At 37.6% G+C, this 25,493-nt stretch overlaps 1 protein-coding gene across 2 annotated transcripts; it reads right to left on the bottom strand.

Moving 5' to 3' along the window:
* Positions 1–321: 321 nt before the first annotated feature.
* Positions 322–24,732, bottom strand: LOC141397268 (uncharacterized). Of its 2 annotated transcripts, none has more exons than XM_073973372.1 (4): positions 24,607–24,732; positions 1,602–1,804; positions 1,340–1,525; positions 322–1,002 (listed from the first exon to the last, which is right to left on the bottom strand). In XM_073973372.1, the coding sequence occupies exons 2-4, from the start codon at positions 1,716–1,718 to the stop codon at positions 811–813; spliced, it is 495 nt and encodes a 164-aa protein (XP_073829473.1). In that variant the 5' UTR covers positions 1,719–1,804; positions 24,607–24,732; the 3' UTR covers positions 322–810. The 2 variants fall into 2 exon arrangements, with proteins under 2 accessions (XP_073829473.1, XP_073829472.1); XM_073973371.1 differs by having other exon boundaries at positions 24,321–24,632.
* Positions 24,733–25,493: the final 761 nt, after the last annotated feature.

Genomic DNA, 25,493 nt, shown 5'->3' on the forward strand with positions numbered 1-25,493 from the left:
TCGACAACATCCCATACGGGACAAGGGAGACTTCTCTCATATCAATGAGTGCACCCCGATTCATATTTAGCTCAATGATATGGGACCTACTGTTTATCGCCGAGTCCGAACGGCGTGTCTTAAGACACCACTTGTAGAGAAGTTTTTCAAGGCTGAAATACTCAGGAAATGTCGTTAACATTATTGAGGGGTATTTTGCCACCGTTGAAAAATGTTTGATGTTGCCTGTCCGGGGAATCGAACCCCCGACCTTCTGCGTGCAAGGCGGGCGTGCATACCATTGCACCACGGTGTAAATAAGGGTGTTGTAAAATTGACCCCTTTTTATTATTATTTTTAAACAAAAATTCTTTATTCACTACAAAAATACAAATACTTAAAATTGTTGCAATTGTTGTTGTTATTCTTATAAAACAATTAAGTTGCAGTTTCATTTCTTAAAACAGACAATATTTAAAAAAAAAAAAATAACATAAATTATATAAAAAATTTATATTTATAAATACATTTAGATTCTTTGATTCATACATATATAACACATACAGAATAGTATGTAAGTTTGCGTGCATGTATATACGTGTAATTATATTCTAATATTTTTATAATTTCAAAACGATGATTTCAAATTTCTTTGGACTTATTTTAAGTTGCGGTTTACTCGGTTACCAAAGAAACATGACAAATACCTCGAAGTGGGGGTATTTATTTATAGGAAACCAAAATATTATTCAAACAAATCTGTGGCTTTGGATATTGTTGTTATTTTGTTGGGGGGAGTGACTAATTGGTTATATAATCGTCGTTATGGATTTAAATGCCACGATAAGATCGGTGGGCCAAGAAGGCGCTAATGAAGTACAACACAGCATTCACCAAACCCATAATACCGGCAGCAAAGTAAGCATCACGTTGGGAATTGCCTCTGCGGTTGCCCAAGGTGATGACAAGTTGCAGGGAACAGCAGAGCAGAAGAATGGCAGCCACACTGTGATAGATTAATTCCTGGAATAAAGAAGAATTAACAATAAATGTAAATCTCCAAAAAAAAAAACAAGAAAATAATAATAAAATAAATTAAAAACAGAGTTTAAAAGAGAGAGAGAGCAATGAAATTGTTCATCTCATTTGCCTTTCTCTCTATCTCTCCTTCTCTCAATAACACAGAAACGACGTTTGGAAAAGGTTTGATTACAGCTTAGGACAAATATGATCTTGACAATTTCTGTTCTATTTCCAATTTTCCGTATTTTTTTTAATTTTAATCTAATTGTGGGTCGTAATCTCCAAATGTCTACTCTTGACAATTTATCTCAATATCAATATCTCAAAAAAAACTTACATAAATTGTTTTCGATATAATGCCTCCGGTACTGAGGGACGTCAGACAGGACAGCAGCAAACAGAATGTTCCTATCATAAATGTCGTTGCCATTAAGAAGGAGAATACAATGCCATCGATACCATAGAAACAGCTTCCGTTCTGTTGATAGTAGGCAAAAATGCCAACCATGGCAGCACCAATAAGCTACAAATAGACAAACAATTGATTGCAATGATTATTTTGAAACAAGAAGTAGAAAAAGTAGGGTAGTCATTCTTACCAATTCAGCCAATTTGAGAAGACCACTGAAGCTCTTCAAGTAGCCGGTGTTCAAGACAATGTAGGAAGTGTTGGTAGTACTGGTGGTGGTACGGGTAATGGTCACGGAGTGAGACATTTTGTTGCGGATTTGTTGTGTAGGAAGACTAGAGTTAAATCAATAAAAACGACCAAATAGGTGGGCGGAGTTTGGATGGGAGAGTGCTGAAAAAGAAAATAAGAAAAATAATTATTAATTCAAAATTTAAATCTAAAAATTCAATACAAAATGTCAAAGTGTCCAAAACGTGAAAATTTTGTTCGCTTTGTTATGATCTTCCTTTGCAATCCGGACTTAAGCTGAAAACACATCCAACGTTTGAGTAAAGTTTTGTGTTGGGCGTGGAGAAAAAAAAACAACAACAACAACAGGGCGACGCCGACACCAAAGTCCAGCGTTGATCTCTTTGCCGGCATATATTTCACATGAATTTGAATTTTTCGGCATCATGCCCAACAGTGTAAAAACGGCTAAAACGACACAAAACTTTACCCAAACGTTTAAGGCCAGAGCAGAATCAAACGTCGCTTGCTTTGCTTGCTTCCCAAATGTCAAATTATAAAGGAATGCCAGAGCATAATTTAACATTTGGGGCAGCAAGCAAAGGAAGCGATGATTGATACTGTTCTGGCCTTTAGGTGCTTAAAGTTTTGCCGTCAAAAATATACCCTAAACCCAGATTGGAGGTCATAAGAGGTGCTACTAGTATGATAGTCTAAACACTTTTGGGAGAGAAGCTTATTACAGGAATGAAAGAAATGCGACTAGTAAAAAAAACTCTGATAAGTACGTATGAGGGAGGTTCACAAAAAGTGCGACTACTAGGAAAGTTCCCTTCATTACAGAAGCATAAGCTCATGAATAGTCCGACTAATGTAAGAAGAGGTCAGACCATACTTATAAGAGGTCTGACTACAATAGGAGGAGCTCAAAAGACGTCCGACTACAATAGGAGGAGCTCATAAGATTTTCTACTAGAATAGAAGGAACTCATAAGAGCAGGAGCTCATACGAGGTCCGACTAAAATAGGAAGATCTCATACGAAGTCCAATAAAATTGAAGGAGCTCATTAGAGGTTCAACTAGAAAAGAAGTTAATAGGAGGTTCTACTAGAATAGGAGGAGAGCACAAAAGGTTCGTCTAGAATATGAGGAGTTCATAAGAAGTCCGAATAGAACGAACGAGGTCTGGAAGATGAGCTCAGAAGAGGCCCGGCTAGAATAGGATGAGCTCATAAGAGGTCCTACTATAATAGGAGGAGTTCATATGAGATTCGATTAAAATAGGAGGAGCTCATATAAGGTTCGACTAAAATAGGCGGAACTCATAAGAGGTCCGAATACAAAAAGAGGAGCTCAAAAGAATTCCAACTCGAGTAGGAGTAGCTCATTAGTGGTTCGACTAGAATATGAGGAGCTCAAAAATCGTCCGAATAGAAAATGACAAGCTCATAATAAGTCCTACTAGAATATGAGGAGTTTATACGAGATCCAATAAAATAGAAGGAGCTCATTAGAGGTTCGACTAGAAAAGAAGAAGCTAATAAGAGGTTCTCTAAGAATAGGAGGAGTTCACAAAAGGTCTGACTAGAATATGAAGAGCTCATAAGAAGTCCGACTAGAATATGAGGAGCTCATACGAGGTCTGACTAGAATAGGAGGATCTCATACGAACTCCAACTAAAATAGAATTAGCTAATACGAGGTTCAACAAGAAGGTCCGACTAGAATATGAGGAGCTGAAAAGAAGTCCGACCAGAATAGGAGAAGCTCGTAAGAGGTTCGACTAGAATAGGAGGAGCTCGTAAGAGGTTCGACTAGAATAGGATGAGCTCTTTTGAGGTTAGACTAGAATAGGAGGAGCTCGTAAGAGGTTAGACTAGAATAGGAGGAGCTCGTAAGAGATTCGACTAGAATAGAAGGAGCTCTTAAGAGGTTAGACTAGAATAGGAGGAGCTCTTAAGAGGTTCGAGTAGAATAGGAGGAGCTCGTAAGGAGGAGCTCTTAAGAGATTAGACTAGAATAGGAGGAACTCGTAAGAGGTTCGACTAGAATAGGAGGAGCTCTTAAGAGGTTAGACTAGAATAGGAGCAGCTCGTAAGAGGTTCGACTAGAATAGGAGGTGCTCGTAAGAGGTTAGACTAGAATAGGAGGAGCTCGTAAGAGGTTAGACTAGAATAGGAGGAGCTCGTAAGAGGTTCGGTTAGAATAGGAGGAGCTCGTAAGAGATTCGACTAGAATAGGAGGAGCTCGTTAGAGTTTCGACTAGAATAGGAGGAGCTCGTTAGAGGTTCGACTAGAATAGGAGGAGCTCGTAAGATGTTCGACTAGAATAGGAGGAGCTCGTAAGAGGTTCGACTAGAATAGGAGGAGCTTGTAAGAGGTTCGACTAGAATAGGAGGAGCTCGTAAGAGGTTCGACTAGAATAGGAGCAACTCGTAAGATGTTCGACTAGAATAGGAGGAGCTCGTAAGAGGTTCGACTAGAATAGGAGGAGCTCGTAAGAGGTTCGACTAGAATAGGAGGAGCTGTTACGAGGTCCGACTAGAGTAGGAGGAGCTCGTGAGAGGTTCGACTAGAATAGGAGGAGCTCGTAAGAGGTTCGACTAGAATAGGAGGAGCTGGTAAGAGGTTAGACTAGAATAGGAGGAGCTCGTAAGAGGTTCGACTAGAATAGGAGGAGCTCGTAAGAGGTTTGACTAGAATAGGAGGAGCTCGTAAGAGGAGGTTCGTCTAGAATAGGTGGAGCTCGTAAGAGGTTCGACTAGAATAGGTGGAGCTCGTAAGAGGTTCGACTAGAATAGGTGGAGCTCGTAAGAGGTTCGACTAGAATAGGAGGAGCTCGTAAGAGGTTCGACTAGAATGGGAGGAGCTCGTAAGAGGTTCGACTAGAATAGGAGGAGCTCGCAAGAGGTTCGACTAGAATAGGAGGAGCTCGCAAGAGGTTCGACTAGAATAAGAGGAGCGCGTAAGAGGTTCGACTAGAATAGGAGGAGCTCTTAAGAGGTCAGACTAGAATAGGAGGAGCTCGTAGGAGGTTCGACTAGAATAGGAGAAGCTCGTAAGAGGTTCGACTAGAATAGGAGGAGCTCATAAGAGGTTAGACTAGAATAGGAGGAGCTCGTAAGAGGTTCGACTAGAATAGGAGGAGCTATTAAGAGGTTCGACTAGAATAGGAGGAGCTCGTAAGAGGTTCGACTAGAATAGGAGGAGCTCGCAAGAGGTTCGACTAGAATAAGAGGAGCGCGTAAGAGGTTCGACTAGAATAGGAGGAGCTGGTAAGAGGTTTGACTAGAATAGGAGGAGCTCGTAAGAGGAGGTTCGTCTAGAATAGGTGGAGCTTGTAAGAGGAGGTTCGTCTAGAATAGGTGGAGCTCGTAAGAGGTTCGACTAGAATAGGTGGAGCTCGTAAGAGGTTCGACAAGAATAGGAGGAGCTCGTAAGAGGTTCGACTAGAATGGGAGGAGCTCGTAAGAGGTTCGACTAGAATAGGAGGATCTCTTAAGAGGTCAGACTAGAATAGGAAGAGCTCGTAAGAGGTTCGACTAGAATAGGAGGAGCTCGCAAGAGGTTCGACTAGAAAAAGAGGAGCGCGTAAGAGGTTCGACTAGAATAGGAGGAGCTGGTAAAAGGTTTGACTAGAATAGGAGGAGCTCGTAAGAGGAGGTTCGTCTAGAATAGGAGGAGCTCGTAAGAGGTTCGACTAGAATAGGAGGAGCTCGTAAGAGGTTCGACTAGAATAGGAGGATCTCGCAAGAGGTTCGACTAGAATGGGAGGAGCTCGTAAGAGGTTCGACTAGAATAGGAGGATCTCGTAAGAGGTTCGACTAGAATGGGAGGAGCTCGTAAGAGGTTCGTCTAGAATAGTAGGAGCTCGTGAGAGGTTCGACTAGAATATGAAGAGCTCGTAAGAGGTTCGACTAGAATAGGAGGAGCTCGCAAGAGGTTCGACTAGAATAGGAGGAGCTCGTAAGAGGTTCGGCTAGAATAGGAGGAGCTCGTAAGATGTTCGACTAGAATAGGAGGAGCTCATAAGAGGTTAGACTAGAATAGGAGGAGCTCGTAAGAGGTTCGACTAGAATAGGAGGAGCTATTAAGAGGTTCGACTAGAATAGGAGGAGCTATTAAGAGGTTCGACTAGAATAGGAGGAGCTCGTAAGAGGTTCGACTAGAATAGGAGGAGCTCGTAAGAGGTTAGACTAGAATAGGAGGAGCTCGTAAGAGGTTCGACTAGAATAGGAGGAGCTCGTAAGAGGTTAGACTAGAATTGGAGGAGCTCGTAAGGGGTTAGACTAGAATAGGACGAGCTCGTAAGAGGTTCGACTAGAATAGGAGGAGCTCGTAAGAGGTTCGACTAGAATAGGAGGAGCTCGCAAGAGGTTCGACTAGAATAGGAGGAGCTCGTAAGAGGAGGAGCTCGTAAGAGGTTCGACTAGAATAGGAGGAGCTCGTAAGAGGAGGAGCTCGTAAGAGGTTCGACTAGAATAGGAGGAGCTCGTAAGAGGTTCGACTAGAATAGGAGGAGCTTATTAGAGTTTCTAGAATAAGAGAATACTAGGAGGAGCTCATAGGAGGTCTGACTAGAAAAGGAGGAGTTGTTACGTGGTCCGACTAGAGTCGGAGGAGCTCGAAGGGGGTTCGTCTAGAATAGTAGGAGCTCGTAAGAGGTTCGACTAGAATATGAGGAGGCTGTAAGAGGTCCGACTAGAATATAAGGAGCACATAAGAGTTCCGACTAGAGTAGCAGAAGTTCATGAGAGGTCCGACTAGGATAGTAGACGCTCATTAGAGGTCCGACTAGTATATATGGAGCACATACAAGGTCCGAATAAAACCGGAAGAGCTCATATGGGTCCGACTAGAATATGAGGAACTCATAAGAAGTCTGACTAGAATAGGAGGAACACACATAAGGGTTCCGACTAGAATAGGATGAGCTCATAAGAGATCCTGCTATATAGGAGGATCTGACTAGCATAGGAAAAAACTTATAAAAAGTCCGACTGGAACAGGAAGAGTTCATAAGAGGTTCGACTAGAATATGAAGAGCGCCAAGAGGCTCGACTAGAATGGGAGGAGCCCGTAAGAGGTTCGACGAGAATAGGAGGAGCTCGTTAGAGTTTCGACTAGAATACAAGAATACTAGGAGGAGCTCATAAGAGTTCTGACTAGAATAGGAGGCGGTGTTTAGAGATCCGAATTGAATAGGAGGAGCTCGAGATAGGTTCGACTAGAATATGATGAGCTTGTTAGAGTTTCGACTAGAATAGGAGGAGATCGTTAGGGTTACGACTAGAGTACGAAGAGATTGTAAGATCCGACTAGAGTAGAATGAGCTCATAGGAGGAGCTGTTAAGAGGGCCGAATTGAATATTAAGAGCTGTTAAGAGGTCAGACTAGAATAAAAAGACTAGAGTAGGAAGAGCATGAAAGAGATTCGACTAGAATATGATGAGCTCATTAGTGGTCCGTCTACAATAGGAGGAGCTCATAGGTGGTCCGATTACAATAAGAGGAGCTCATAAGTGGTCCGTCTACAATAGGAGGAGCTCATAAGAGCAGTGGTTTGCGCACACGACTTCAGTATTCTATCGAATGTTACACCCAATATCTTGGGGTAGTTAGTTGTCGGAATCAGGACACCATCGAACTGAACTAAGCCAACTATATTCCAGTAGGCTTGACAAGGTGAAAGAGCTACCGCGATTCTCATAACTGGAGCCACCAGGAGCACACCACAGGCTGCTCTGAACGCAATGCTGAACTTTAAACCACCGAGTCTCAGCATTAAGTGTCAGGCAACTCGCAGTGACCTACGGCTGCATGAACAGGATATCTGGCGCGGTTATGCCCGTAGGCATGGATGTATCCTGAACGAATCAGGTATAAATGTAAACCAACGCGGAAAACTGAGCGACTATATATCACCAGTTCTGAGATTTGATATAGACGTCGTTATACCTAGTAGAGACGACTTGAACCGCTGTAACCTCCTCTGGACGGTCTGGCTTTTTATACAGACGGTTCCAAGATGAAGGAAGGTACCGGGGCTGGCGTCTACTGTGAAAGGTTATCTCTTGAGTACACCTACAGGCTAGACAGCAACTGTAGTGTCTTCCAGGCTGAAATCTTTCGAAGGCAGCGGAATTGGTAAAAAGTTTGGATGCAGTAATCTTTGAACCGGTGACTATCTTTGTAGATAGTAAAGCGGCTCTTAAAGCCATCAATTCCTGCAACATCAAATCCGATGTCGTCCTTAAGTGTAGTCCTGAGATTTGATATAGACGTCGTTATACCTAGTAGAGACGACTGGAACCGCCGTAACCCCCCTCTGGACGGTCTGGCTTTTTATACAGACGGTTCCAAGATGAAGGAAGGTACCGGGACTGGCGTCTACTGTGAAAGGTTATCTCTTGAGTACACCCACAGGCTAGACAGCAACTGTAGTGTCTTCCAGGCTGAAATCTTCGCGATTTCGAAGGCAGCGGAATTGGTAAAAAGTTTGGATGCAGTAATCTTTGAACCGGTGACTATCTTTGTGGATAGTCAAGCGGCTCTTAAAGCCATCAATTCCTGCAACATCAAATCCGATGTCGTCCTTAAGTGTAGATCAGCCTTGGGAACCCGGCTATGCTGGGTACCAGGACACCGCGACTATCTGGGTAATGACTCCATCAAACCACCCATTTGTCACTTCTTCTAGTGAATTGTGGCATAATGAACCTTGGTGCATTGTGGCAAGATCCATATGGCCGTCTCTGTCAGTCAAAAGAACGAACTCTCTGTTGAACCTGAGTAAAGCTGAAGTTAGAGTAACGAGGGGAGTCATCACTGGACACTGCTATATCGGGGCCTTTACCATCAAATGGGATGAGGATGTTACTGACTAACTGACTACTGCATACTCTGTGAGAATGAGGAGGAGTTGGAGACGATCGAGCACATCCTGTGTCGATGTCCAGCCCTGGCTCGTAGACGACATAGGTTAGTAGGTGTTCACTTTCCACCGTGTCTAACTTTCTACTCAACTGTGGAACCTGCTGTGATCTACAACATCATCAAAAATCTGAAGTGCCTGGGACAGCGCAACCTGAACACGTAAATGATGTTTCTATTATTCTGCCTACCATCAAAATAAAACCTTTTTTCCTTCTCTAAAACTATTCCTCCGCTCTTAAACATTCTTTTAATTTATTTGTCCTTTACTTTTTAATAACATCCTCTTTTTATTTCTTCCCTCTCTCCCACCTCCTCTTTTCTTTACAGCATTTTCCTCTTTTTTACTGGATGATCACAGTGGACCGAAAGGTCTCCGAGTGACGCAGTCACAAGTTAGTGGCTGCACATCCCCAAACCTAACCTAACCATCACGCGATAGGACCGGACGACAAGATCGAACAATCATCGCTATACAATACGATCTCTATGCAGTCTGGAGGGTGTGAAAATTCAGTAGTATAGAGGTTAATCAGTTCCGGAGATATCACCGCCGATCCTTTTTTACCTTTGCCTTCCCTTTTCGGATTCCACAATCAACTGGTGTCCACATATATAGTTGTAATCTCAAACACGTCTGCATGCCTTCGAACAGATTGGTATCGATGGCGATATCGAAGGTATTCGATCTGTTCTTTTCAGCCCTCTGAGAAACCACTTGTCAATATGGGTGCCATAAATTGAGGACATATGTCCAAAACTTAACTATTGTGGATCCTCCTCTTGAAAGGGCTCTTTAAGTAAAAAATATTTCGCTTGAGTGCAGTTTAGAAGTCATACTTCCATAGCTAACAACATTGGTAGGCGATAGCGTATGAACATCGTAATATATTTTCCAAACTTAAATCGAGTTCATAGATGGACTGTGTCGACGCACTCCTTCGTATACACGGTGCTCTTGAATCAAATTTAAATGGAAGGTGCTTACACCTGGGAAGTTTTTGCGGATTCTGAAACTACAATGTTCATAGATGAGAAATACCACAAAACTAAAAAAATTGCCGGAGCGCTTTTTAAATAAATCGCGATTCAAGTTGACATTTTTAGGGTTTGTTTAGGTTTTTGTGATTTTGCTTGGAAACCGCAAGTCGTATCAAAATGGGAATAAAGGAAATGTTGTAGCTATCAAAATTCTCTACAAGATTGACCTTAACGATATCTTCGTAGGTTTTACAACTTTTGAGATATAGAAGTTGAAATTGTTACAATTCAAATTCAGTTCAATTCTGTATCGTCTCCTTATAAAACAATGTCATTACTGCAATTTCCCAACTTAAACTTATATATCTAAAAAAATAGTATAACCTAGGAAAAATTACATAAGCCAGTCTTGTAGAGAATTTTCACAGCTTTAAGATTTTCTCAGGTCCCATGCCGATAAGACTTGCCGTATTCAAGCAAAATCGCGAAACCCTAACAAAAAACCTAAAAATGTAAACTGAGCTTCTTTATCTCAAAAATGGTACAGCCTGAGAACAAATCATAAACGTCAATCCTGTAGAGAATTTTCACAGCTGCAACATTTTCTTTAGCTCCATTTCGATTGGACTTGCGGTTTCCAAGCAAAATCGCGAAAACCTAAAAAAACACCTAAAAATGTGAATTTTAACCGCGATTTCTCAAATTTCTTCCAGCAAGCACTTGTAACTCTTCATCTTCCTGAAAACAATCAATCAGCTGTTTTTAATTATTCGTGATTTATGCTTAAAAACAAATTTATTGTGGAAATAGCAAGCCTAATTGTGTTGTTTTTTGGAGAACAAAGTTGCAAAGTGTAAAAATTCCTTTTTTGAGTCATTTTCTTTTTTATTTTTAATGAAATACAACATTTTTGCTTCCATTGGTTCCTTCATTGGCGGATAAATTGTTCTGTTTATGAAAGTCAGCTGATTGCTTGCTGGTTTCTGCTGGGAAGGTGTCTGTTTATTTTTTAAAATTTTCTAGCAAAAGAGAATAAAAACTCCTTACTCTCTGAAAAAATTCTTGCTGGACAATTCTTGCTGGGAAAGTAACCAGACAGACCTATTGAGTTTTGATTATAACGGTATAAAATTATTCAAAATTTCCCAAAAAACCCTGTAGAATTTTGTATTTAAACTTTAAATAGAACATCTTGTAGTTTTTAGTAAATTCCAATTCACGAAAATTATTTAAAATTAACGTGTTCATTTTTAAATACCCATATTCGTATATGTTTATAAGATGACCTCCTTGAGCATAAATAAAATGTAAACATTAACTTTTGAGAAAAAAAAACAACAACAATAACAAAAATAATTATATTAATTATATCGAATGATGTTAATACTCAGAAGTGTCGTAAATAAGTCAACACTTTACGAATGAAAAAAAACACAAATAAATGAAATGAAAAAAGTATTGAAAAACAACTAGAGGAGAGTCTATGGAACTCAGCAGCAAGTGTGTATTCTTTTGCCACCAGCGAACTCAATGAAAACATAAATGACGTCAGTTTGAAAAACGAAGACAAATTGATGATGAGAATGTGCTCCAATTATATGTATGTGTATGTACATATGTATTTGTCTGTGTTTTTTGCCTTCTCGCGGAAAATTGTTTTAATGGAAATGTCAATATTTGCTCTTTTCAAAAAAGTTAATTTTAGTAAAATGCTTAAATTTTGATTTTCTTTCTATTTTTTTCTAGTTCTATTTTTTTCTATTTCGTTAGAAGAAAAAGCTCACCAGAGAGAGTCAGCGAAAATTAGAGCAAAGTAAAACAGAGAATAACAACATTTCGAAACGAATGTTTTCCATCAAATTTTTGTATTTCAAATAATTTTTTTTTGCAAATTAAAAGAAATTGTTTTAAATTTCTAAACATGTTTAATGTGTGTTGTTAAAAAAATTAAAAATAGGTATGTACATTTAATATTTTAATGAATGTCTCGTGTAGCGAATAGCTGCTTCTACATTGTAATGCATCTGATACTTGTTGGCGTTTGCTGTTGGCCTTGCATGGAGGTCAGTTGTTGCGTTTTGACAAACAAAAAAAATATATTACTAATTTTTTTATTTAAGAATCAAACAGGTAGTCATGCTGCATACGAATGGAAACCAGTATTTTGGGTAGGACGTTGTTAATAATTGACTTGCAAGGTACCTATTTTGACGATATTCTTCACTCATTCAGATTAACAATTGAGTTATTGACATGATGCTTCACTGTGAAGGCTAAACGTAGAGATAGTTGAGACAAAAATATTCCCATTTCCGATATCGACATTAAAATCAATTTTTGTTCCGATCCACACTAGAGTGATTTCATTGAAAAAATTGCATGAAATTATGCGTCTCTAGATCGACCTACATGGTAGAATAAAATCATAAAATTGCTGTAGTGGGGAATTCGATTTAAGAACACCTAATTTCATGAAATTTCTTTATGAAATTCACGCTAGTGTTCCAGAACTAAAAAGTTTTTAAAATTTTTACGACTTTTACACATTTTACCCGAAAACCCATTCCCGTACACAAAAAAGTTGTAAAATGTTCACTTCTCTTTAAACAAAAATGGCGCTGAATGAATGACGCTCTCTTTAAAAACTTTTTACTCGACAAATTTGAGCCTGTAAAAAATAGTAACATGGATGCTGGCGTCTGATTGGCTGATACGCCGACTTTGATATTTGTTCCAGCTTTTTTGAAGTTTTTTCCATTTTTGCGTTCCCGAACTTTTTGAAAAAACTTTTGTGTGACAAAAATGTTTCTCTCTTTGTCCTTGGTCACACTAGAGTGTTTCATTGAAACAATTTCATGAAAACAAGGGTTCCTAGGTCGAGTTTCACAGTAGATGGATAGCATAAAGTTGCTGTAGTGGGGAACTCGATCTATAAATACCTAAAAGTTTCAATGAAAACCACTCTAGTGTGACCTTCGACTTTCTCTCTTTTACGAGTATTACTATTAAAAAATACGGGAACAAAGCTTTTATGTCATGGCCATGCGGCCTAATGGTTCTTTCTTTCTTATCTCCATTGTGTACGGAGCATAAAGAAGTTTAACCCGTCAAAAGGCGTCAATGCAAACGGCGTTTACGACTGCTTTGGAAGAATTTAGCCTTTATCCGAAATATATTGGATATAAGATGTTTTATCCTCCGGCTAAACACAAACCAACAATAAAATTCATGTGTTTTATGTCAGCTATGGGTGACGTAGGGGATGATAGATACCAAGAAACGGTCCTGGCCGGCTTTAACATGGCAAAGTCCAGGATTTATCTTGGTCCCTCTTTCATCTCAAGTGGACACTGAACTCCCCGTGGTGTCACCTGGGGTTGCTGCCTTTAACACCCGTTAAAGTTAGTGAGCTAAAATGTGCCGCGCGTTCACCCATAAGAACGTTAAAAGCTTGGGTTTGGGCGCAGGGTTAGTAACCCTCCCCTAGAAAAATCAGCCTACTATGAAAAAAACAAAAGAAAAGAAAAACAAAACTCTCAAAAGTTGACGATCCCCGCTAACGTTTTAATCGAATCTGCACCTGGAATGTTCGCACTCTTTATAGAGAAGATGCAGTTTACGCATTTGCAGATGTACTTGAAAAGTACAAGGCCGACATTACTGCCATACAGGAAATACGATGGAATGGGAAAGGCGTTACAACAACACCTAAAGGTGACGCACTGTATTATAGCTGCCATGACGTAAAGCATGAGTTTGGTTGTGGATTCGTAGTTAGTCGGAGACTAAAACATCTTGTATCCAGCTTCACTCCAGTGAATGAAAGACTTGCTTCAATTCGAATAAAAGCAAAATTCTTCAACATAATCTTTATTTGCGCTCATGCTCCCACTGAAGACGTCCTTGCCTTGTCTTGACCAAATATATATTTTATGAGCGCTAAGAAGAAACATATGACCGTTGCCCTGCCCATGACATTAAAATTATTCTTGGCGATTTTAATGCCAAAATTGGAAAGGAAAATATCTTTGGCCCAACAGTCGGAAAGATTCAGTGTCCACAGTGAAACATCTGACAATGGTATGAGGCTGATAGACTTCGCAGCGGCAAAAAACATGGTAGTTAGCAGCACCACATTTCAACATCTCGACATCCATAAGGGCACCTGACTGTCTCCAGATCAGAAAACAAGAAATTAAATTGATCACGTTGTGATTGATAGAAGACATTCATCGAGCGTGTTGGATGTGCGTTCGTTCCGAGGAGCAAACATTGATTCGAACCACTACCTTGTTGCAGCAAAGGTATGCACCCGGTTAAACGTAGCAAACAAAGTACGAACAGACTCAACACGGAAGTTAGACATCGGTAAGCTGCAATCACAACAGATAGCCACAACATATTCCACTCAACTAGCCCAATTACTTAATCAAAGCACTCCTCATCCCGATAACATATCAGCGCAATGGCAAAGTATTGCCCACTCCATGCATATAGTCGCAAAATCCATACTTGGATACCAGAGACCTCCACCAAGGAATCATACCATGGTCAGGAGTGTCGTGCTGCTACCGAAGAGAAAAATGCGGCATATAGGGCTACTTTACAATCCGTAGCAACGCGTAGCACACGAGAGAGAAACGGAGATAGGAGAAACGTGTTTTCTGCAGGAAAAAGAGAGAGATTTAAAAGCGGGAGTGTGAAAAAATCTAGATGTACAGGAACCAGAATGAAGTCCTAAAATTCTACCAAAGAGTCAAGCATCAAACTGATGGCTTTGGTACAGGCACATTCTCCTGTAGATACCAGCAAGGTTATTTGATAGCTGATACAGATAGTGTGCTCAGGATATGGAAAGAACATTTTTCAAAACTGTTGGTATCCAATAGCAGCGAAGACGACGAAGATACCACAGATCCAATCCCAGAAGATGGTATTGAATTTATACCGCCCAGCCAAGATGAGGTAAAGACAACAATAAATCGGCTGAAGAATAATAAAGCAGCAGGGGCCGATGGCTTACTAGCCGAGCTGTTTAAAACCGGAGGCGACGCGCTGATAAGGTGTATGCATCGGCTAGTTAGCACCATCTGGCAGGAAGAACGCGTACCCGACGATTGGAACCTGAGCATCCTGTGTCCCGTCCACAAGAAGGGAGATAAGACTGTATGCTCTAACTATAGGGGCATAAGTCTTCTCCCTATTGCCTACAAGATCGTGTCAGGGATATTGTGCGAACGACTAAAGCCTATGGTCAACGAGATAATTGGACCATACCAATGCGGCTTTAGACCTGGCAAGTCCACCATTGACCAGATATTTACCCTGCGGAAAATCCTGGAGAAGACCCAAGAGATGCAGATCGACACCTACCACCATTTTGTCGATTATAAAGCAGCCTTCGACAGCCCGCTGCGTTCGAAGGTATTCCAAGCCATGTCTGAATTTCGTATCCCCGCAAAGCTCATCCGGCTTTGTAAAATGACTTTAACTGACACAAGGTCCTCAGTTAAAATAGGAAAGAACCTCTCCGAAGAGTTTTGTACCAAAAGAGGTTTCAGACAAGGAGACAGCCTTTCGTGTGATCTCTTAAACATACCGCTGGAAAAGGTTATACGAGAGGCAAACGTCAAAAGAAGTGGCACAATCTACACCAATAGCCCCATGTTACTTGCTTATGCTGATGATATAGACATCATGGGACGATCAGTAAAAGAAGTAACTGATACATTTAGGAAGGTCGAAGGAGAATCTGCTAAAGTGGGTCTGGCGGTAAATGGTGAGAAGACCAAGTTGATGGTGTCGACGCCCAAAGCGTCCATAGAGCGCGGACCAACTGGGGAAGTTGGTACCTATAACTTTGAGGTAGTTAAAGACTTCTCCTACCTCGGCACTGCCATAAACACAACAAACAACATCGGTTGTGAAATAAAAAGAAGTATTGTATTGACCAACAGATGCTACTTTGGTTTAAGTAAGTAGTTTAAAAACAAAGCCACATCTCGATAAACAAAAATAACGCTCTACAAAACACTGATACTACCCTGGGTACTTGCGCAAGCAGACATGGCATAGGGATACGTAAAATCGATTTCGGTTAATCGATTAATCGATTATTAACCGTAAAATTTCCAAAAGTCGTAGTCGAATATTGACTGTGCGAAAACCGAATAATCGTCAACGATTAGTCGTAGTCTATTATTATTCGTAGTCGGCTATTAATCGTAGTTGACTACTGGGTGTGCTAAACCCGCATAATTGACGGTACTTTTTTTATACATATAACCATCACGGGTCGCATCAACGAAAATGGTCGATTATATTCGATTATAATCGGTTTTCGGCGGTAAATGATTAATCGAAAGTCGACTTTTAGAACACTCTCAAATAATCGACTAACCGAAAATCGAGTTTTAAGTTTTTCACGAAAACCAAATAATCGAAAAACCGATTACTGCAATTCACTGTGTATCCCTAACATGGCAGTGCTTGGTGTGTTTGAGCTTTACGGACCAATCTGCGTTGACGGTGAATATCGACGTCGCATGAACCACGAGCTGTATACAAAGACACCAATATAGTTCAACGCATCGATATGCAGCGTTGGCTAGGCCATATTATAAGAATGAGCGAAGATGAACCCGCTAAAAAGGCGTATAAATACGGACCGCTTGGCGGTGCTCGCAGAATTGGCAGGCCAAGGAATAGATGGCGCAAACAAGTGGTTGAAGAGAAGAAAAGTCGCGGTATTCCAGAGTGCGAAGCAACAAAAAGAGAGAAATGGAGATCTTTTCTTAGTTCGGCCTATGGAACAAATGTTCTGTAATGGGCCAGCTAAGTAAGTACGTAGTAAGATGTTTTATCCTCCGGCTAAACACAAACCAACAATCAAATTCATGTGTTTTTATGTCAGCTATATTTTATTAAATAAGTAATAATATTTATACAAATAATATCCGCCTTTTTTATGTAGATCCCACTTCAACAAGAGCTAACTAAAGAGGGAAACGCAAATTAACATTCAAACACCGAATTTGTTTTGAGCAACAATTGGAATGCAGCGTCCAAATACTTCATCGTCAGTGTTTTGTTTTTGTTTGCAGAAAAAAAACGCTCGCCAAAAAAAAAGTTGTTCTTCAATGTTTATGGACAAATGCTTTAAATAATACTAATTGCCAAATATACATTATGCATATTAATATGGTAATTATGATTTTATTTGGAGGTAAGTATTCGATCACCACATCTCTATTCTCATCTATTATTTTTAAATTCTACCAAATTTTTTATTGACAATTTTTGTTAACTTTGATGAATATGCCAATGGTGATAAGATAAGACGAAATTTGTTCATTGCAATTCAATAAAAATAGATGGGTGACGCATTATTTGAGTGGGAAGAAAGTGAATGATGAACGGTGGTGGGCTATTGACTTCTTCCGCTTCTTTTCTTATCTTTGAATAATATGAATGCAGATGTTTATTGGAAACATGTTACTTTTGATTGCTCCCCAGAAAAATTAAAAACTGAGTTTTATGACATTGGATATAATGACAATAATATGGACAATATTTTCAAATTTAACTTTTTAATTTAATACTTTTTTTAATTTAAATTATTATTTTAGAATTAACCATAAATTAGGAGGATTGGTGTTTTTTATTTGGGATGACAACTTCTATTTTACTTTTCAAAATAGTCGGGCTTAATCCCATAGTCGTTGTTTTAAAATATTAAAACAACGACTATAGTATTAAGCCCGACTATTTTGAAAAGAAAAATTAACCATAATTTACAAATTTGCATAAACATATGTATGTATATGAACAAATCTGTTTTTAAGTTTAAAAACTCAAAAATACGTCACAGGAAATTGCCTAAATTGAAATTTATGTTATCGTAGAGTAAAATTGATACGACACCATCACGGCGTACCCTCTAAAGACATTGGAATTTCATTAACACAACAAACAAACTCACTGTGAGCTTGGATATCAAAGAAGATTTTTCACAAAAAATAATATTCAAATTCAAAACTATGTACATATGTATGTATTTTGTGTTGAATTGAATTCAAGAATCACGGATTGTGTAAAATCTATGACATCATATGGAGGTGATGTAAGCAGAAGAAGTTTCAATGTGTTCATAAATTATTCCACAAACGCTTCTTATGATCATTGCTTTGTACATTTTTATGTGTTCAGATTGGCGTAATAATTGATCGTAGAATTTAAAAAAAAAACACCATGTAATTTGGTATTTTATGAATGAGAAAACATGTAAATATTTGTTTTAATGATCATTAAGATGATGATGATCTAAACTTAAAGTAAACGTATCTAAATATAACTATGAATGATTAATAAATAACACTGTGAACCGAAATTTTGGGGGGTGAAAAATTCCTTTTGAAGGTGAAAGCCCTTGATAAGTATATACAGAACCCCAAAAGGCAGATCCGCCGTGAGTCGAACTTTTGAGATATGGCGTGTTGAATTTTTCACTGGAGACCCTATAACCCATCATAAATTAGAGTTATATCTTTGATCGCTGTTGTTTTGGCTTATTTTTGATATGGCTTGTCTGCAGTCAAATCTAATGTGGATATTTTTCGTAGAACATTTCGACCTTCTAACTTGATTCCTTCCATGTCCTTTTCGTCCTTTATTTCAAGAACCGCAATAAATGTACCACAAGATGACATTTTTCAGCTTCGACATGTTCTGCAAAAAAAGCTTTTAACCTCATTATTACACCGAAATTGCTGAAATTTGGTATTTAGTCTTCGTTGGGGTGTAAAACTTTCACTTTGTAATTTGTCGGTATAGGTCCACGCCTTCATATAGCCCCCATAGAACGGTAACTCCCGATTTTCGCTATATTGAAGGTTTCAGCCTCCTTCTCATACCGAAATGGCTGAAAATTGGTATTTAGTCTTCTTTTGGGGGTTTATAGCTTTCCTCCTGAAATCTGTCGGTATAGGTCCTCGTCTTCATGTAGACCCCATAGAACCATACCTCCCCATTTTCGGTATTTTGAAGGTTGTGCCCTCAATATCCACCCCAAATGACTGAAATTTGGTCTTCAGTCTTCATATTTTTTGTGAACTTATTGAATACATAAAACTCTTTTCTTTTCTTTAAATATAAGAATTTTCCTTTAAAAACGTTTCTTGACCAATTAATGGTCAAAAACGGGCCATTTTTTGTAAAAAAATCGAATTTTGACTTTCGCTGTTCACCATTTTTTTTTAAATTGTTATTTTTAAAAGTCTCTCTTTCAAAAGCAAGATTATTACGTACTTAATAAGCTCACAGAAATATATGATGATCGGTCCATTTGTTTTCGAGCTATAGCCAACACCGTAGAACGCTCTCTTAAAAAAGGGGGTAACCCTTGAGTGAGGTGGTCCCTTAAAAAGAGAAATAACATGTTCGTCTGCAAACCTCTGCAGCTGGAACCTTTTTATATTTAAAGTACGCACATTTCACAACTCAAACAGCAAATAATATCAATATACACTTTTATACAATATTTTTTCACACTCCACTAATTTTAAAATTTGGTTCACAAAATCGGTGTACTAAGTACCACAGACTTGGGTAGGTGTAGACACCTTATGATCACTATTCACTTCTAAACAAAATTAAATCCATATTTATTGCATCGAAAGCTACTGTAAAAATTTATTTTAGAACGATAAATTACTTTAAATATAAAATTATTGGAGCATAATAAAAGTTATTAATTTTAGTGAAATAAGGACAAAAATGAATATTTCCAACAATTATCGGATTTAAACCTTCACATGGACAAAAAACTACAATATCATAATTCCGTAAAATTGAAATGTTTATTATCAATTCTCATCAATAAATTTGTATTCCGAAGTACTTGATTTTGACCATTTTTGGCCACGGTCGTGACACTGTGCGCTGTGGTAAGGGGTGCGAATTACGAGTATGTCTTTGAACATTAGTACAAATACATGGGAAATGACGATCGCCATAACATTTCATATAAATGGTTTTTGAATCAAATGAAACAAGTAAAAAAATATCAGTCAGCTTTGCCGACAGAGATATACCCTCAGCCTGTGTATATTGAAACAATTTTTCCCAAAAAACGTATGTATTTAGGGGGTTTTAAAAATGTTGGGCGTTTCAACCGACAAAAATGTTGATTAGGACTAAAGATCAAAAGTTTTGCGGTGGAGATACTTAAAAGAATGGATGGACATTGACCATTATGGAGTGCATCTCCAGCCACTACATACGGTGCCATAGGGGGTTTTTACAACCTTCGAGCTGTTTGCTCAAGAAGTATGGACTTGCCCTTGAAACAAATTTTACCATCGTAAATGAGGCAGCGAATGAAAGTTACTTCAACAAAAATCAAAGTGATTCGATTGCAGGTCTTAAAGTGAATTTATCCGAAATTTTGTGTGGCAGGTACCCGACGGAGTGGACCTATTGAGACCATATTGGATCCTCATATTACTCTGGTAGAAAGTTTACGCTATATAAAGTATGGACCAAATCGGTCACTCCCTTCAAGAGTAATCGTGCGCACAAACTTTCCGAACATTTTCGAACTTTTGTGGGGGAGGTACCGGAAGGAGTGGACCGATGTAGCTCATCTTCGAACTCAAACTAAGTTTGGACAAAATATTACGAAAGCCAAAATTTGAACCGAATCGGTTCATCCGTTCGAGAGTTATCGTGCGCTCCAGCCAGCAGGACAGACAGACAGACGGACGGACGGACATTGCTAGATCGACTCCAAATTGTCTGAAACACATTTCGTCCAAACATACTTGGGGTCTAAAACCATTATTTCGATGAGGTACATTTTCGTCGTATCAAAGTGTATATGGTAATATTCAAAAAAGTTTTACAATCGTTGAAGTTGAGGTTCACCATTTAATAAGTCGCGAACTGTTGATATATTTTATATAATATGGATACATTTATATTAATTGAAGTGTTTTAGCCAAGATCTCATAATACGGACCATAACAATTAATTTTCGTGGAAGCTGCGTTGGTGGTAATATAAAAAAATGGGAAAAATGTGTTGAAGTAATCAAGTTTTTTTGTCTTCTTTCTTGATTTCTGGCCAAACCACGCAAAATTCAAACCTGTGCTCAAAGAAAGAACTAAAGAATACCCATTGGTAAACATGGTTCTAGTGCATGACTTTTCGATATATACACTACATCCCACTAAAATCGATGCTGAAATTTTGAAGTTTTGATTTCAGTGTTTTTCGAATTTTTCTTATAATTATATGGTGCAACTGGATAATATTTTCAAACTTATTACAGGATTGTAGAAATCGCGATTCCACGTCGTTCGATGTATATCTCATGAGTGTGCTCCCTACAGCTTCCTAGTAATAGGAGCCCAAAGGCCAAAATTTGGTGCGTAAATTTTCTGAAAAAAACAATTTTTTGGCTTTAAAATGTACAACTGTCGTACAGGTACCCCTGAACCCCGCGTGATTTTAGTGTTTTTACGTGCCGGATCTAATAAGACCTTTCGCGTTCGAATCCACCCACTAAAACGCCGGATATATATACCTTGAAAGTAGGAAATTCTGCAAAAATATATTTTGACAATTCCGCGGATTGAACCGCGATTTTCATTGATTATTTTTACATAAATGTAATCCTTTATACGCGATTATAATATTTGCCAAAAAGAGGTGTCACAAATTACAAAGATTCGGGAGTAATATCCCTATTTATCCCAAAATAGAATGTGGTGGCACATCCGCAGTTCTTGACGAATCTGTCTAAAATCATTTTTATTGACGTATTTTTAATAGGCGGCCATTGAAATCGGATGCACCTTATAATCATATGCACATCTCGCAATTTTTGCCCACTTGAAGGTTTTTTGAATAGTAAGATGCAACTGATGGCACACTTTGGCCGCTGAATGAAACATGGGAAAATCCATGCATATTGATAGACATGGACTCCCTGTATCCGAAAAGCACATGCACCTCAACTGATTTAAACGGATTCGCGAATTACACGCTTTTTAACTTTTGTGTTTTTTCTTTGATTGTGATTTCAATATTACTCTGTACTTCTTATTTCTATTGCTTATCACAGAAAGCAAATATACTTTCACGAGGACTAATTACTTTTCTCGTAGAAGTTTAAGCAAAATACTTCAGGATTTGGATGGAAATTTAGCGAAATAATGGAATAACTACCAACATTTATTTTTCAAATTTTTCGTATTTAACCAAAAATATATTTTTGAAATAATTTCCAACAATAAGTTTCCGTTCTTTGTTGTTGCTGTAATATGCAAGTTATAAGCGCGATCTTTATAATTTTGGTCTCACATTTTTCTACGCGTTGTCTAGATTCTGTACGTATTTTTAAATTATTTTTTTAGAGATTTTTTGGCCTCTGATTTAGAATAAATAAAATTTATTCCAAGATTTCTTCAATATTTTTTGATTTTCCGCGAAAATAAAAATAAATTTAGCAAATGTTTTAGCATCTACGGATAGATATAAAATGCTGCTAACGATTCATATATACATGTTCTTATTACAGCACAATAGGAATTATTAAATATTTTTTCTTTACGAGAGAGTAAAACCGCATATAACTTTTGAGTGCAGCATCCAATTTTGTGAACGCGAACAGATTTGAAACCACGATTTTTTTCGTAACCCATGTACCAAAAATGGCGGATGTGCTCGCCAAAAAAGTTTTTATTTTTTTTTCTATGTAATTGTAAAGGAAATTTGAAATTTACCATATGCCCTCCTTTGCCTAAAGGCTGAGGGTATAAAAAGGTATCCTATTTAGCGATGAGACAAATATAAATTTATTGGGAATTTCCCAATAGCATGCCGAGGGTGGAACGTATTTTGCTACAATTCTTAAGATGTAAATATACTGTAGATTGCCTGAGATGTGTCAGATAATTTGTGGGACCTTCTGGCGAAGGAGGATTTAGACATATGCATCAACGAAGAATGCTACGAATAAAGTAGTATAGTAAACGTTTCGATCCATGTCTCCGGATTATCACAGCACCTTTGTCAAATATGTCATTTTTTGGCGGATATTCAAGGGGATTGACAGCAAACTTCTTTAATGTAAATGTAGTTGTATCTCATCACATTTACGAAATCGAGTGTATTTCAACTGTCAATTGTTTTGCGCATATGTCAAATGAAAACTCATCTAAAATCCATTGGATTTCATTTTACGTATATGTAATGGAATTGACAGTTGAAATCGAGTGGATTTCATAAATTTAAACATAGTATTAATTTCATCGGAGTCTTTTTAAACCGAAATTACACCAAGAATATTTTAATAAAACGCGCCATTTAAATTGTAAACTCATTTGAATATTGTCACATAAATTGGGGTTTATTTTGGAGTGTGAACATTCTATGCCTACACGCCGGAAAAGATTTACAAAATATGACATACTTGGGATCAGCATTACTAAGGATTTTTATCACACTTTAAAATTTGATTTTTTTTTAATTTCGATGGAAGTCCTTCTATGCCATTTTTACACCAAGAAGATTTTATTAAAATACGTAAGTTAAGTTGCAAATTCGTTTGAACATCTGTCAAATAGCATACATACTTAGGTGCTGGTGTATATTAGGTTTAATGGTGGTGTCTGAACATTCTATGGAGCCTAAATATGCACCATAAATATAGCACATGGAAAGAAGATTTACAAGGGTAAATACTCAAAAATATGACCAGTATTATTACAAAGGAGTATTATCACCTTTAAAAGAGTGATGACGGTCTGTTTGAAGAGTGATGACGATCTGTTTGTACTGGGCAAAGCATTGCAACACTCGGGTTTCTATCACCTGAAGCATTTTTCATTATAACCTTGTGCTTATTTTAAGGGCCCATAAAATATTGTAAACTGCCCTTCAATATTTAAAAAAAAAACCTTGAGATCTTCTTCAAAAACATGATTCACTTCTGTTAAAATATTTTTGTTTCCAAAGAACTTACCATGTCTATGGGGATCCTCGAGAAAAAAAAACATGAAGTACTCGAAAAAATAACAACAACAAACACCCATATCTATTTGAATATTAGTCATGCGCATAATGTGCGATGAGTGAGCGCCAAACAAAATTTGAGACTTTGAATATTTTCCAATATTTTTTTTTTTCAATATTTACAATGTTAAGTAATGGAAAAAATCAGAAAAAAATCATACAAATGTCTGTATACAAGTACAGATTTTTTTCGTACATGCACACATATTGAAATATGTAGGTATATTTATAAAATGAGATCATCGAAAAAAGGCAATGAAAAAACGTTTTTGGTGGCCCACATAATAAAGAATAACATAAAATATTACTTTTGGATGGAAGAGGAACGAATGGATGATCAGTGAAAATACTTAATTGTGAAGGACAAAGGAAAATTTCCTTGGCCATGAAACACACAAAAACTGGAGAGCAAAAAAATTGGTTCTAGATCAAATCTTTGGTTTGCATTTTGTTTCACTTTTTACTTTTTTTCACATTTTTATTTATTGTTTTTTTTTTTAAATGAATATATTTTACTAAAAAAACTAACCACACCCACGTCAAATTTTTAATTTATTATAATTATTTTTCCCAATACAAATATTATATTCAAAATGTTTATGTTTAATTTTATTTTAATGTAGTTTTTAATAAATATTATTAATAAATTTTTTTACTTTTATTAATTTTTATTGTTTTTTCTCTTACTTTGAACAAAAATTCCGTTTTAAAGTTATTCGAATTAGTTATTTTTGCCGGGTAGAGTTCCAATTTGGCTCGTCTATACACGCGTATGTTTAATTTCAGACTGACTGACACAAGTTCTATTCCAACGAAATCGAAACTTTTCGTTTGTTGTGTTTCTCAAGTGTTTCTTCTGTGTGGAGGAGCCAAAATATGAAAAAAAAACACACAAAATTCGCTGGTTTTTTTGTTTGGATTTTACTGTATGTGTAAATGTGTGCTTATTCACTGTTTTGATGATTGTACGTACCAAACACATTAATTCTCCACAACAACAAAATTGATGGCGTCATAATCAAAAGTAAAGAACTCACACAACCAACACCAACAACAAAAGCAATCGTCAACAAGTAGCCACCCAACAATACTTATTTAATACGCAAAAAAACACGCAACAAATGTAAACAAACAATTGGGAGAGGAAATAAAACTAGAGACTGAGAGAGATTCCGAGAGTCTATTAAAAACAGAACCGGTATTGTCTTGTGTTCTACTCTCTTGTCATTGAGAGTAGCCTTGTTGTTTTTCTGGAAGTAATCATTCCCACCATTTTCTCTCGTATTCGTTTACAACGGAAATAATGATGTCAACTGCATTCGTTCGTTCGTCAAACGAATGCACATTCGTCGCGCACATACCGTTTAGTTTCATTGATAAGGCAGATACCATTTGTCTCGTCCACAACAACACCAACACAACAGAAGTTATAAAGGTTGGTTAATGAATCACCCTTTTCTCTTGAGAACATGCGGTGTTATTGACGAGGTAGGGTAATTTAATGGCGGAAAATAAATGTTTATAAGTGGTCGCCTTCATATTAAACTCCTTTATGATATACAAAGGCGAATAAGCAATTTTTATTTATAATATTTTATTAATTATACGCAACATATCATGTCATCTAGAAAGAAAACTAAAGTTAGGACCAAAAAGTGGTCATTGAAAAAATATTCTTTAAAAATGTACGTTTAAAACAATAATTAAAAATATTCTTTAAAAATAATTGAAAAAATGTTCTTAATGTAAAAAATGTTCTTTAAAATTCACGTTTAAAAAATAAGTGAAAATATTCTATAGAAATAGTTAAAAAATAAAAATCCCCTAAAAAATGATTTTATTGTTATTCTTCAAAATAAT

This window comes from Musca autumnalis, unplaced genomic scaffold (genome assembly GCF_047663935.1).
Source record: "Musca autumnalis isolate F117 unplaced genomic scaffold, ASM4766393v1 scaffold_3, whole genome shotgun sequence".
In the NCBI taxonomy this organism is placed as follows: domain Eukaryota; kingdom Metazoa; phylum Arthropoda; class Insecta; order Diptera; family Muscidae; genus Musca; species Musca autumnalis.